The 15,970-nt window shown below is 39.8% G+C and overlaps 1 protein-coding gene across 1 annotated transcript in view; it reads left to right on the forward strand.

The window, feature by feature from the left end:
• The window catches only part of LOC109462254, a 23,255-nt gene extending 7,513 nt beyond the window's left edge, over positions 1–15,742 (forward strand). Inside the window, exons 5-9 of the mRNA XM_019758785.1 lie at positions 1,259–1,395; positions 1,541–1,634; positions 2,056–2,640; positions 2,746–2,916; positions 15,351–15,742. Coding sequence (XP_019614344.1) covers positions 1,259–1,395; positions 1,541–1,634; positions 2,056–2,640; positions 2,746–2,916; positions 15,351–15,742 — 1,379 coding nt within the window. The remainder of the gene's footprint in view (positions 1–1,258; positions 1,396–1,540; positions 1,635–2,055; positions 2,641–2,745; positions 2,917–15,350) is intronic.
• Positions 15,743–15,970: the final 228 nt, after the last annotated feature.

Here is a 15,970-nt window from a genome sequence, read left to right on the forward strand (position 1 = left end):
AAGCATACCGGAGTACACACAGACACGTCTGTGTGTACTGGGTGGATGGATGCATCCATGGGTGGGTGAACAGACACAGCAAGACCATGTTAGAACATTTATCCATGCCTTGGAAGTTTGTATACTTTCTATTGCGGGTTTTAATTTCAAAATCATGGTTATAATAATGTCGCATAGCAAAGCTGCTGACAAAACAAACCTTATTTGTCTTAAATAATAAGTTGATTTTATCATTTGCCAAAAATGTTGATAAAACATGTTTATAATCACAGTCATCAAGGATTTTAATAAACTGCATAAATTATGTCAATGAGCATTGGCAGTGTGGCTTAGTCTAGATTTTCAGCTTTCCATATCTCGGTTCAAACTTGACCAATTTTAATTTTGTTTCCACTAAGGGGAAGCCTATAAAATGGAGATCGCACCACAGTAGTTACGTTTTATTCCATGGTGTAGTTTTCCATCGGCGTGGCTCTTTACATGATGTAAACAAAGCCGGCCGTACGTAAGCACTCATACTAGTAGTAGTAGGGATGGGGAGGCCTCGTCATCTCGTCTTTTGACATAAATACATGTATCTCGGCTCAAACTTTATTTGAATTTGGTTTCCACAAAACATAGAGGAGATTCAATCACAGTAGTCACCTTTTATTCCATGCATTAGTTTTCTATCGGAGTGAGGATATACATGATGTAAACAACTTCGTAATGGTGGGAGGGGGGCATGTCGTCTGCTAGCCATGTTGGTAAATTATGGAACTAAACATAGTGAATGCACTCAGGGCTCGAAATACATTTTTTTTGCATACCTGAACTGGTGCATGTAACATTGAAAATTACCTATTCCATACAAATTGTACCTGCACCACAGAAGTACGGATCCTACTAAAACTGTTAAGAAATAAATATGATACTGATGGTAAAAAAAGTAATGATAAGTTTACCGGTAATGACATGTGAACTAGTCTATTATGTCTAAAGTTTATAATTCTTATATGTACATGACTATAATAACATTACTCATATTTGTGTAAATATATTGCAGAGACTAATCACTATATCTGACACTGATTTTGTTGCCATCCACCAGTTCGTAAAAACTGTAAGCCTTTTCATAAAAAATTTGCTGCGAAAATGGCAGCTTTTGCAAAAGCACTTGTTTAAATTACCATCATAAAATGTCCGTAGAGACAAATGGTATGCAGTTGCCCTGATGGTCATGTTTGAATTCAGTTTTCTCTTTATTGTTGCTTTCCAGGTCAGAGTTGTGTGGTGTCTCAATCTTGTCTGGTGGGTGCCATTATTAAAGGCTTGATCGTGGCGACGCTAGCGGTTATAACAGCGCTTATCATCTCAATCTACGTCCCAGCGAAGCAAGGCAGCTACATGCAAACGGTACGTTTTCTTGTACGTTAAAATTAATAGACTAATATTTTGGAGAACAATTTTTCATTTATTTTTTTTTTGTTTATTATATTTAACTTGTTTACATCTGTAGTTGTTTATTACTAAAGACTATTTTGTTCTTTTCCATACTCAGACTAATTGGATGAACACAAGTTTTGAAGTCAAGACTCCAACTAACGTAATCCAGTATACAAACTACACATCGCCTCCACAACCAGACATCAAGGGTGATTCTTCGTTATGTTAACCTCACTTGGCTAGTTGGTTAAATTAGCTTCAGTTAACAGTGTCTTTGTTAACAGTGAAACTACCAGATAGATTCAGGCATAATATCTAAGCATTGCCTTTATCAAGATCTGTCACTGAGTATTATAAATTATCATGAATGAATACATCGTGTTTTAATAAAACCATATCTTTCCTGGTCATATACATGACTTACAAATCACAACAATCATTATGTTACATGTTTCATTCGACATTTTACTTCTAAGGCGAGATGTAGTATGGCAATTTAAATGTTTTGAATTTGTAAGGTGTAGTATAAATGTTCTTTTTAATTGTTACCAGAGAACGAAAACAAAGACCTACAACAAAAGACGATCGTCTTTCGACTGAACTGTGAAGAATTTTCTGATTGTTCCGAAGTGGAGGCTGTCGCAGTATCGCCTGGCAACGAAATATTCGTGGCGGACACCTACAACAGGCAGGTTCAAGTCTTCAGCATGAAGGGCATGTACCTCCGCCGTTTCCCCACCGTCATCTCGGGGGAAAACTCCGAGACGATGGAACCCGATGACATCTCCATCGACGGTCAGGGTCATGTGTGGGTAGTTGGGTATGCGGACAGAATGTCAGGGATTATTGTTCGTTACACTAAACTTGGAAGTCTCCTAACAACACTCCGCGCAACGTTCAGCAATAATTCTTTCTCCGGCATGACTGTGGACACACTTCGTAATCTTGTGGTAGCGACAGAGTACTGGTGGGGTTATGGGGAAGTCAAGCTTCTGCATTTCAATGGTACTGTTGAGCACAAGTTTCGGGTGCAGCAAGGTTCGGGGTACCCTGGGGTGGTCGCTGTGGGACGGGAGGGAAACCTGTTTGTGTCCGACAGTATTGGAGATGCACGTGTCCATGTCTATAACAACAGGAGTCAGTACCTTTACAGCTTTGGGTGTAACGACATCGATGAGGGTCGGGCAGAAATCGGCCTGGGTTCAACAGAAATCGGCCCGGGGCTGGCTGGAATAGGCGAGGGTCGGACAGTAATCGACCTGGGTAAGACAGAAATCGGAGAAGGTATAACAGAAACTGACGAGAATGAGGCAGACGAAGTCACGGGAATCTGTACAGACGGTTCAGGAAACGTTCTGCTGGTCCGGTCAGGCGGGGCGGTAGACATGTTTACAGAAGACGGGCGGTACGTGCGTCGCGTTGTTACCAGTAGAGCTGGTGGCGTGGCAGTAGCCCCCGGCGGACAGCTGGTAGTGACTGATTTTGACACCAGTAATATCACAATATTCTATCAGTACTGAGTGCTGATCCATTTGGATATATCAATTAATTTACACATAGTCCTCTTGTGACACCTAGTTTTCCTCCAGTAGTATATTGGCATGTTTTCACTCGTGCTGGTCTCGTCACCCTGTAGACTTGTTTCATTATCTGCATTACTATACATGACTCCCTGAGGCTCACTAGTGATTTCTTCTGTGCCCTCCACGTCATCTACATGTATCTCACATCAGTAGGTGCTACTTGGCAGGTTAGACTGTCTGCGTTGCGTACTATTTGAACTTGGCTTGATATTCTATCTATATACTTCTGACACTTGCAAATGATGTTATTGAGTCCTCTGCATTCGACGGGAGGAGAGGGCTGGGTCTCCTGGAGACGCTGTCCGTAACGGCGAAACAGGAAAATCACGCAAAAGCAGGGGAATATGCAGCCATGTTGCAACAGCTTAGGCCACTGGCGGAGAAGGAGTTCTTTAAGGACTTGATCTTGGACATCTTTTTTTTTAACTTCCGTGTCCGTATCACGGCACTTTATTAGCTTGTGGAATATGTTACAACAAGTACCTAGTAAGGTACATTCGTAGTCAAACAAAGCAACAATGTTTCCCATATATGTTCAGAACTTATATTTACAAATTGTATATTTCGCTAGAAGTATTAATTGGTTGACGTAACAAAATTTTTTCATGTTGTTTAGCTCATAACCTACAGTATTATTACATCGTGAATGGCTAACAGTAACCTACCTCCATATTTAGTACAGTATCGTTTTTCCACTTCTAACCACAGCGGTTTAACAACCTTACATTCAAACAGGAAGTGTTCAACATAATCAACAGCATGGCATGACTGACATTTATCATTGTCAGAAAGACCTAATTTATGTAACTTAACTCTGGTAGGATATATGATTAGTAATATCTTCCATTGTAGAGTCTGGATTCTGGGTTCCTTAGTTAAGAAAAATAAGGACTTGTAAATAGTTTTCCACGTAATTGTTTGAAAGTCAAAAAGTGTTAACCGATTCTCCCAAAAGCCTTGCCCGGTGGGTTTGGCAACTTTCTGTAAGGTCAAAATATTGCTAAAGACAGTGCTGCCCTGTGAGTAGATTTCCAAACAAATGAGTTTTTGGTATCTCGGTAGGTGAATGGGGGACACCCCTCCATGACGGCGGTAACGCATTAAATAATGCACTGTACTGAAACATCAAGTGCGGATGGCTACTTACAATACATTTCAAATCATTGAAAGAAATAAAATTACCTTGACAGTCTATCACATCCTTAACCCTATCTAGACCGGGGGGGGGGGCTTAAAGTGCCCGCGGCAACTTTGATGTTACCTAGGTCTATTGGGAACATTGTACCAATACCAAAATCTGGAGACTTACGGGATTATACCAACTACAGGGGCATCATGCTTACAAACATTGCAGCAAAGATCGCAAACAAAATGATTTTAAATCGCATACAGCCTGCAGTTGAAAATATACTGAGACCTAACCAGAATGGTTTCCGCCCAGGGCGATCCACAACTTCTCACATTCTTGCCCTCCGGAGGCTGATAGAAGATGTGCTCAACCACAATCTTGAAGCAATCATCATATTTGTGGATTTCCGCAAAGCATTTGACAGTGTTCACCGAGGGAAAATGATGGAAATCCTCAGGGCCTATGGGATTCCTGGCACACTAATAAATGCTATCAATCTTCTATACCAAGATACTCGGGCAAAAGTGATTACTCCAGAAGGTGAAACTGAGTTATTCAATATCACTGCTGGTGTCCTACAAGGAGATACCTTGGCACCATATCTCTTTGTTATTGTCGTAGATTATGTCATGCGACAAACTATCGGAGATCGCGAATATGAGCTGGGCTTTGAGCTAGAAAGACGAAAAAGTAGGCGTCACCCACCAGTCGTCATAAGCGATTTCGACTTCGCAGATGACATAGCACTTTTAGCCGAGAAAATAGCACAGGCACAAGAACTCCTATGCCGTATGGAAAACGAAGCTGCTAAAGTCGGGCTCCAGCTAAACGCCGGCAAAACAAAACTTATGGCGTTTAATCAGAAAGATCCAGTCATTATTAAAACTAAAAGTGGCGACACTGTCGAAGTAGTTAAGAACTTTAAATATCTTGGATCCTGGATGAAAGACGCAGAAACAGATTTTGAGGTCAGAAAAGCATTAGCGTGGAAAAGCTGTCATAAGCTAAGCAAGATTTGGAAGTCTAATCTACCACGTAAAATCAAACAAAGGCTGTTTATTGCCACAGTTTAGGTCCATTCTCTTATATGGATCCGAAACGTGGTCCCTGACCAAATCACTCGAAAAAAAGGCTGAACGGCTGTTATACCCGAATGTTACGAATGTGCCTAAACATTCCATGGCAACTCAAACTTACAAACCAACAGTTGTACCAGGATCTACCTGCTGTCACAGACAAAATACGAGAACGCAGGATGAAAATCGCCGGTCACTGCATTAGACACCCGGACATCCTGGCATCAAGTCTCGTTCTGTGGGAACCGTTAAAAGGAAAACGGAGCAGAGGGAGACCCAGAGTAACATTCCTGGATAATCTGCGCAAAGACACCAACTTACAGGACACCAGGGAGATAAAGAAGGCCATGGAGGACAAAGTGCTTTGGAGACAACTCTCAGGATTGGTTCGAGCGGGAGCTCGAACTAAGTAAGTAAGTAGCGTCTGAACGGCTAAAGCTAGAACCGCCAAATTTGGTGACTTTTCCTAAAATATTTTTTGGCAACAAATCTGTATCAGTGAAATAAGATTATGATTTTTCTTGTTGCCATGGCAACGGGTTTCTGACAGGCATTTTTGCCAAATTTAATTATTTCCATTTAAACAACAGAATTTTATGGGTTTTATGTCAAGTTACACATTGTTTCTAACATTAATAACATCACATATAATTATATGTAAACCTTATCATTAAAAATGCATAATTTATGCTTATTTGATGACGTCATTGGCCAAAATCCAAGATGGTGGACCATATCATTAGATCAGGTAAATGCAGCTTATTTTCCTTAAAATTTCATCAATACTCCCATTTTTTTTTTACAAAAAAGGTTCATATGAATGTCTTTAGTCTGTTTACAATGTATTTTAGGCTTCATCCTGAAAAAAAAACTTTTTCGAAATTCAAGATTGATGATCCAAGATGGCGGATATGTAATATATGCATGACGTCATTTTATGACGTCACCGGTGCTATGGGCAACATAAGACTTAGTACATCCTAATATTCTGTCATAAACACTTTTGGTAAAGTTATGTCGTATACTGTTTAGTTTTCAGGGAATAACCTATCTAGACGGTTTGGGCCAATAAAATCACATTAATGACGTCATAATGACGTCATATTACGTCACAACGACATGAAAATTGTACGTATGATAAATTTTTACTAGTACATCATCCTCTAAAAATTTGTTGGTCCTACGATATACCGTTCTTGAGTTCTGGGGGGGGGGGCAATGAGCCCCCCCCCGGTCCCACCAACGCCCAAAAAGAGCCCGGTCTAGATAAGGTTAACATGCAATATGTTTTTGCTAATCCGATTATGAACATACAGCATTCTACCCTTAAACATAATACATCTATTATTCCATAGGAACTGCCAAGGCACTTCTGTTATATCATCTATTGGTTTAGTAGGTTTCACCTCGTACCACGTTTTCAACATTTTCTGATAAAACATAGGTAACGATTGTAACTGTATCTGTTTTTCATCGCAATTGCACATAAGTATATACTAAGATGCGATCCAAATTTATTAAGGTAACTAAGTTGGATCTTTTCCAAACAGGAGTATGAAGATCATTATCTAACAATAATTTTTTTAATTCAGTTCAAGAGACAAGTCTTATGAGTAATTCTTATATCTATCATCTTTAAGCCTCCTAGTGAATAGTCTTGAATCAGTACATGTCGCTTTACTTTATCTTTCTTCCATAAAAACTTATAAAACATAGAGTTAATGTCATTTAGGAAGGAATCAGGGGGCACTAAAGCTCCAAACATATAAACCACAGATGCTGGAAGAGAAGATAATCAACTTGGCCTACAAACTGTCAGAACTACTGTCTAACTTTTAAATACACACGGACAAACCAACAACACTATGACAGTTAAAACCGTGGACAAGTAAAGCACATGCGGACTAGTAAAACACATGCGGACTAGTATACATGCGGACAAGTGACATCATCCTCACAGGGAAGTGACTTTCGTATTTGTTTTACTGATAAAATTACATTAGATATAAGTCATCTAGTTATGTCAAATTATAGAAACAGCATTACATTGAAGTATTTTTATACTTGACATTATAAGGTACCAGTACTTACTTGCTATAACGTTATACAACATACATATTAATGTGTTAAGGCAGCATTTGTAATTGCTCTTATCATTCTTAGCACTTTCTCTCCTAGTGTTTGTTATGGCTAATGAAGTGGCCTTACGCTTAACCAGTTGGAACATTCAAGGTAGTTTTGCTAGAAAATGTTTAGAAGTAGATTTCTTAGAAACTATTTGTAGTAATGATATAGTTTGTGTGCAGGAAACTTGGCTAAAGCCCGGTGATAGCTTTCATATAAATGGATACCAACACTTTCGGAGTGACCGTAAACTTCGGAAGCGATCCAGACGAAACTCCGGCGGGGTCGCTCTCCTATTTAAACAGACGATGGCAAAAGGTATTTCCAAACTACCAAGTAATAATTCTGACATCCTCTGGTGCAAGCTTGACAAAAATTTCTTTGGCTTGGACGCAGATACTGGGATGTCTATACTTACCCCCTGAAAATTCACCATTATTCGCCACAAATAAGAACTCAATATTTGAAGACTTAATGACAGATCTAGTAAAATTTAATAATCAAGGGCATGTTCTCATTCTCGGTGATCTGAATTCCAGGACAGGAAGCCTACAAGAACACATTTTTGATGACCTTGACGAAAACTCCAGAAATCAAACTAAAACCTATACTTAACACAGACAACTTTAAAAATAAGTATGACAGGGAGCTAATTGATTTGTGTTCGGCCACTAACATGATTATTGCAAATGGAAGAACAATTGGCGACCTCCCAGGGAAAACTACATGTATTAAATACAATGGTACAAGTACCGTAGATTATTGCATAGCCAGTCTGCCCCTCTATTCTTCAGTTCAATATTTCAAAGTACACAATCCAACTTGGCTATCAGATCACTGCCAGATCTCTGTCTCGCTTAAAACAAACCATGCTAAATTTAGAAATAAGAATAAAGAGAAACTCCAAGCACACCCAAAGAAATATATTTGGGACGATACTTCTCGAGAAAAGTTTCAGAATGCGCTTCAACTTTCTCAGATACAAATTAAAATTGATCAATTTATGTCAGAACCTTACACAAGCAACCAACCTGAAAAAGTCCTCGAGGAATTTAATTACATAATAAAGACGACAGCTGACTTGTCATTGAAATCAGTACAATTCTCAAATCGCAAAAAGAAAACCACTAGTAAACCATGGTATGACCAACAATGTCGTGATATGAGATCAAAAATTAGAACTCTTGCCGTTGAAATAAGGAAATACCCTTGGCGGCAAGACAAAAGACAAGCATACATTTGTAAAATTAAAGAATACAAAAGACTAATCAAGAAAACAAAGAAACACTATGCCGAGAAGAAAATGAAGCATATTTCTAAATTATCCAAAGAGGATCCAAAAACATTCTGGAAAGAGATTAGTAAGTTACGAAACAGAGAAAACGGAAATAAAGAGGACACAGGGGAAAATATATTAACCAAGGAGTGGTTGGATCATTTTAAGTCAATAAACAACAACATCACGACGAACAGAGAGGAACAGGAATATACAGATAGCATTATAACATCACTGGAAAATAAAACAGGAAATCCACTAGATTTCGATATTACAGAAGAAGAAATTCAAGAGAGTTTATTTAACCTAAAATGTAACAAATCATGCCGAACAGATTCAATCATTAATGAAATGCTAAAATACAGTGCCCCTCAACTCACATTACCACTAAAGAAATTGTTTAATATTTTTTTTACAATCTGGAACGTTTCCTCATCAATGGAGGCAAAGTATGTTAGTACCAATATATAAAACTGGTGAAACATCGAACCCGACTAACTATAGAGGTATTGCCATCTCCAGCTGTGTTGATAAATTGTTCACTTTCATTTTAAACAAACGATTACAGCATTACTTAGAAACCGAAAATTTATTGTCGCCCTTTCAATCTGGATTTAGAAAAAAACTTCAGGACATGTGATAACGTTTTCGTGCTTAAAACATTGATTGATCAACAGATCTCCATACCCGGGGGGGAATTATATGCCTGCTTTATAGACTTCCGAAAAGCATTTGATAGTGTATGGCGAAATGGACTATTTTACAAACTTTTGTCATCAGGTATAGGAGGAAACCTTATTAAAATAGTAAAATCAATGTACTCTAATGTGGAATACTGTATCAAAACGCCCAATGGTTTAACTCCCTATTTTCAGTCAACCTGCGGGGTGCGACAAGGTTGCAACCTAAGCCCCCTTCTCTTCAACTTGTTCGTAAACGATCTTCCAACCATGTTAGACCCGCGATTATGTGACCCTCCTTTCCTAAAAGACACTTCTATTAGTAGCTTATTCTGGGCCGACGATCTTGTCCTCTTATCTAAATCTGAGTCAGGACTAAAAGAATGCCTAAGAACACTGGATCAATTTTGTTCAATCTGGAAACTATCAATAAATGAAAAGAAAACTAAAGTAATGATTTTTTCCAAAAATGGACGGACTAGTAATAACAAACAATCTCCATATAAAGTACAAGGCAGAAATATTGATATAACAACACCATACACCTATTTAGGAGTTCACTTCACCCCCTCTGGCTCATTTAATCGCGCCACCAAACAACTAAGGTTAAAAGCTCTCCGAGCCTCCTTCAAATTAAAATCAATGCTCTCATCGAACTCTAATCCTTCCATTCCACTTTGGATTTGTTTAATAGCTGCATAAAACCTATTCTACTTTACTGTGGTGAAGTTGTAGGAACAAATATACAAGCTAGAGACCGCATTTTCCACGGGATTAGAGAATGTCAGAATGAGAATATTAGAGAATCAATAGCCCAGACCTTTAATGCGGCACTCGGGTCCGAAACCCACATGCATATACTTAGAGCTTACCGTATTGGTAATAGATATGACCCTTCCTCTACCCGCCCTGTCCTTGTACGATTAAAAAATACAGTGACAAACTAAATAACTTATATCAATCACGCGTATTAAAAGACATGAACATAACACTCGAACAACCAACGATATCCTATGAAATCCCCGATCTGGAGTTTGTACTAAATTTTAAATTACTGCAAAATAGCACTTGGCGTACCCAGAAGCTCCGTTAACGCCGCCGTCAGGGGTGAACTCGGGGTATTCCCACTGTACCTCGATTCACAAACACAATTGATAAAATATTGGCTTCGCCTACATAGTCTGCCGAACGACAGGATCGTTAAGAAAGCTTATATAACTTCCGTTGAACTACAACAAGACTGGGCTGTCCATGTTCAGGACATGCTTTGTACGCACGGATTTCAAAATATATGGATAAATCCCTCCGTTAATACCAATCGGTTTGGACATATCTTTAAAGATCGTCTACAAAACACGTTTCTCTCTGGCTGGAGACAAGAAATCAAAAGTCTTACCAAACTCAATACCTACTGCAAAATTAAAACCCAATTCTGTTTGGAAAACTATCTTTTATCAATTCAAAACAAATCATTTAGAAACAGCATTACAAAACTTAGGATTAGTGCCCACTCTTTGCAAATTGAAAAGGGTCGCCACTGTGACACTCCAGCCAAAGAGAGACTGTGTCCCACGTGTCATAAAGGCGTCGAAAACGAATTACATTTTATAATAGATTGCCCAACCTATGATGAAAACCGACGGAAATTGTTACATCATATTACAAGTAAGACCAATGTAACACTACCCCATACAAAGACAGAGATATTCTATATGTTACTATCATGCCCTGTCAACATTTCCACTTATGTAGGCCAATTTGTACACAATTCCATGACAAAACGACAAAACGTAATTAATTCCTGACACAATTTATTACTACATTGTATTAATAGACTTAGATTAGTATAATTAGTGTCTCTCTTTTGTTATACATTGTTTATGAAACAGACCAGATTCCTATTATAGTTAGCAGAACTGTTAGATATTCTCAACACCACCATATGTGTATGTTAACACCACAAACTATGTATATATCATTTTGCCATACGTTGTACCTGCTACATCTGTTGCGCAATAAAGTTCTTCTTCTTCTATAAGATAACTGAGACGCAATCAAACTCTTAAGTACTAATATTTTTCCTAGAATACTCAGGGGACGTCTTGTCCAAGCAGATAGGGTTTTCTTCGTTTGAACATGAGAAAATTACACCAAGACATTTTACTGATGTAGACCACTTCAAACCACCAATCTGTACTGTACTATGCACCCAAGGGCCCAACCACATGGCCTCAGTTTTGCTAGTATTTAACACCAGACCTGAAAATTTTGAGAAATTCTTTATAATACCAAGACTAGTAATAATAGAGGCTTTGTCTGCTAATGTCAATTCGGTGTCGTCCGCATATTGGAAAATACGAGACTCTACATAACAGCTATCAACAGCGGGGAAACAAATACCCTTGATCTTGTTGGATTGTCTAATTTTCATCGCAAAGATCTCTGTGGCCAAAATTAAAAGAAGAGACGATAAGGGGCAGCCTTGTCGCACCCCTCTCTCCAACTCAATCCATTTCGACAAGTGCCCGCAATGATTAATACAGTTTTGTGCTTTTCTGGTATATACTGTAATCCAATGGATAAAATCTGGACCAAAATTGGTCATCTTAGGGTACCCAACGGTAAAGCAAATTAAATAAGTCAGTTCATGGCTTTATTAAAAGTTATAAGGCATTAACGGATATCGCGGATCCAAGTGAGCCACCAAAGAAAAAACCTAAAACGCAGCAATCTAAGGCGTTCATGCCGAGAAGACAGCCTCAGCTGAACGATAAATGCCATAACTGTGACAGTAAAGGCCATTGGGCCAGGGATTACCCTAAAGCCAGTAAAAAAGAGTAAGTTTTTTTGCTTTGACAAGGTAAAAGTAATGATGTATACAACGCCCAGTGGGGTAGGTTTCTGACTGTAAAACCTCTAAAACCTTGATTGGATCCTATGTAAAGGATATGTGATGGTGAAAGTGAATTTGTATACAACTGTTCACCTTACGCATTCAGGAGTATGTTTCTGACTGTAGAATTTTTGAGAACGTAAATGGATCCTATGGTAAGAATATGTGATGGTGAAAGTGAATATGTATACAACTGTTCACCTTACGCATTCAGGAGTATGTTTCTGACTGTAGAATTTTTGAGAACGTAAATGGATCCTATGGTAAGAATATGTGATGGTGAAAGTGAATATGTACACAATTGTTCACTTACGCATTCAGTAGTATTTTGGAGTATTTTTAAAACATTAATGGATCCTGTGGTAAGAATATGCATGTGATGGTGAAGGTTAATATGTACACAACTGTTCACCCTACGTTTTCTGGAGTAGGTTTCTGACTATAGAACGTCTGACAACATAAATGGATCCTTTGAAAATGATATTTGACTACGGAACGGAATGGACAGAGTGAATAAACAGTATGCAGTACCTTTTGTCTTTACGGATTCTTTTAATCGCACACCGCTGACTACCGTAGATGTGGGAAGCGCCTAGCTATGGAAAGTATATTATTATTATTATAAAGGTTTACGGGTGTGGATAGATATTCGTATCAGTTTGCAATGGCCAACCTAGGAACAGCTCTAGATGGGGCTTTTGTGGGCTGGTAGAAGTCAATTTAACAGGATTGTCAGGAATTTAACAGGATGGTCAGGAAGTATGGTGCAACTGGTGACTATAGCTTTATTTATTGCAGATGGGTTCTGGGACTACACAACTCATCAAAGAATTCGAGCTACGTCATCCATTTGACCTGTTTGAAGCCTATCGAGTATCGTAAATACTCGTACTAAGGATAAAACTAAGAAAGCTTTAGTCTTCCCATGTATCTTGTACGTCGCGGCAGGAAAGTTGAAAGAATTGGCGTAGTCCTTACTGTTTAGAGATGCTGACACGTTCCGAGCAGGGGAAATCCATAGTCATGTCAGAGAATGGGATGCAATACTTGGGAGAAGATAGTTCTTCCCAGATGGTAAGAAACTGGATAAGGCTTGGCGTGTCTATGTACGACTTTATTCGGCCTTTTTCGGGAAAATTTAAAGGAAAGTCGTACACAAAGGTACCACCCCACCCCCCTGTACTTACCAAACCTTGCCAGTTGAGAACCATTCGCAGAATTTGTGGCAGACTCCATTCGAGCTAGAACTCAGTTGTGGAGTGAATAAGATATGTCGGTAGGGGGCACTATCAAACAAAGTGTGATGATAAGAGTGGATATGACCATGTTTTCATCACAGAGGGGAGCAAACCATTGGTGGGTTTCCAATGAGGGGGGAGTCTGGTACACATTCTCGACGATTACATTTGGCTGGAAGGGGAGTGCTTTTTTCTATCAAACCATAGGGAATGTGGTGATGCACCGAATCAGAGCATCGAGAGTACCTTCATCCTTATATATAGATGATAGGGACGCGGGGCAGTTGTTGGTGCAGGATAGAGGGCATGAAGGGAATATGGAAAGAGAGAAGGGAATGACAAAGCCCTATCGAGAGGCCGCGGAAGCAGCGGTATTCATTATGTGTAGTGTTTTGGTAAGTGTGGGGATTTTCATAGGTATAGATAAGTCACAGCTAGACCCAGAGCAGTATCTGGAATTTTTGGGTCTGGGGGCTGACTCGATTCTTATGGCATTTAGACTTCCAGTTTAATAGGAAGAAGGTCTCTTTCGTGGAGTTGCGAGAGGACATTTTAAGGCGAGAACAGGTGACCGTCGAGGTGTTACAGAAATTGGCGGGAAAGATTGTCTCCTTTGGTTTGGCGGTCCCAGCTGTACGTCTCTATTGTAGGGAAATGTTAGAAGCGATAAGACAGGCACAGGTAGGCGGAAATGCGTGGATCTCAATCCGCGGCCCGGTTAGGAGCCAGATCGAATTCTGGAGATTTCTAGATCAGTGGGAAGGGCACGTTCCTTGGAGGAAGGAGAATCACGAGGTAGTGACATTATCCTCCGACGCCTCTGGATTTAAATGGGCAGGATCGTGGACAACAGAAGAAGGGTTAGTGCAATTTGCTGATTCCTGGCAGGGACAAGAGCAAGAGGAGATCATAGCAGTGAAGGAGACAGAAGCCTTAAGAAGGGTTTTAGTATCGGCAGAGGAGAGAGTGCGTAATAAAAGAGTGAATGCTTTCGTAGATAATACTAATATAAAGCATGCATGGGAGAATCAGGGAGGGAAAAGTATTAGGTTACCAAGGGCAATAGTAGCCTTGTGGGAGACAGTAGTACAGCTTAACATTGATTTATGTCTGAATCACGTACCGTCGGATTGTGGGTGCCAGCTAGTAGATGTACACATTGCGGTTACCCTAACGACTTTGACTTCAATTTTTGCCAAAAGTGTGGTAATCCTAAAAGGGTGGAAGTCAGGTCAGTTGACCATTCAAAGATAGAAAAGAGGTTAGAAGAGATTTTGATGACGCAGGAGGATACAGCATTTTGCAAGCAAAACAGAGCCATTGTAGATTTATTGACCGATTTTCTGAAAACTCTCTCCCCACCGAAAACGCTGGACACTGCAGCTCCGGTAGATAGTGAGGGTTCTCATTTGGAAAGACGGACAAGGGAAGACTAAAGTGCATGTTGGAAGTTGTAATAGAGCTGAGAGGAATTGTGGATGTCCGAGCAGGTTGGCGTTTATAACGGTGCATTCATATGTTGGAAAACTCAGGGAGATTTTCATCGACAGGGGAAGGGGAGAGTGGGACGAGAGGTAAGGCATAGGAAACCCGGCCGCAGGTAAGTTGTTAAAGTCCTATCTCTCGTCGATAACTGCAGAGCAGCTGAGCCAGGGTATGACACCCAGACAGGCTAAACCGGTCTTTCTGGACAAAAATATAAAGGTATGTAAACATATCTTTGATAGAATCCCGCAAGAGAAGTGTTATACGTTAGCGAGAGATCAAGCTTTTTTTAAGGCAGCTTTCTTCTCAGGGGATAGGATAGCGGATTTAATGAGGACGAGAACAACAGAAGTATTCAAGATGCAGTCAGGATCCTTAATCATGAATCACGTGTTTGGGAAAACATTGAGAGATGTGAGAACCAATACGTTCATTTTGTAGACAATGTATCTATCGCTAAGCAGTTATCTATCAGCCGGAAGGATCTCTGTTTAGGTCCACTTCGAAAAAGGGAAGGTGCAGCTGAGCAACCGTCATCCTCAACAATAGGCAACACGTTCCGGCGATATCTACAAAAGTTAGGGATCGACGAGGGAGAGACACTGCATGGGTGCAGGTCAGGATGTGCGATCTCCCTTCACATGGCCGGAGCATCGGACAGAGAGTTGATGGACCACGTCGGATGGTTCACGGGAAGGACGGCATCCCATTACATGAAAATCACACAGGTTATGGAACCAGGAGGCCCCGCAGCGCGTATAGCTTCACAGGAAGTCAGGCAGGCGGGGAAGACACATGAAGAGAACAACGAGTTACAAATGTACGAGGGCTGAAACACGCCTTTGATTTCTCTCAAGTTTGAGAAAGCGGAAATATCTTCTCTTGCAGAGTAGTCCCATAGCTTGCAATAATGTAAGAAAGAGATGAATATATCTGTTGTGAGTTTTTACCTCTGTCGTGGTACGTGTTCGAAGAAAAAAAGGAAATTATTTTATTAAGAAAGGGTCTTGGTTTTATTTGAGACGGTTAGAGGAAATGAAAAGTACGCCTATTTTACAAAG

This window comes from Branchiostoma belcheri, unplaced genomic scaffold (genome assembly GCF_001625305.1).
Source record: "Branchiostoma belcheri isolate BF01 breed outbred unplaced genomic scaffold, Haploidv18h27 scaffold114, whole genome shotgun sequence".
In the NCBI taxonomy this organism is placed as follows: domain Eukaryota; kingdom Metazoa; phylum Chordata; class Leptocardii; order Amphioxiformes; family Branchiostomatidae; genus Branchiostoma; species Branchiostoma belcheri.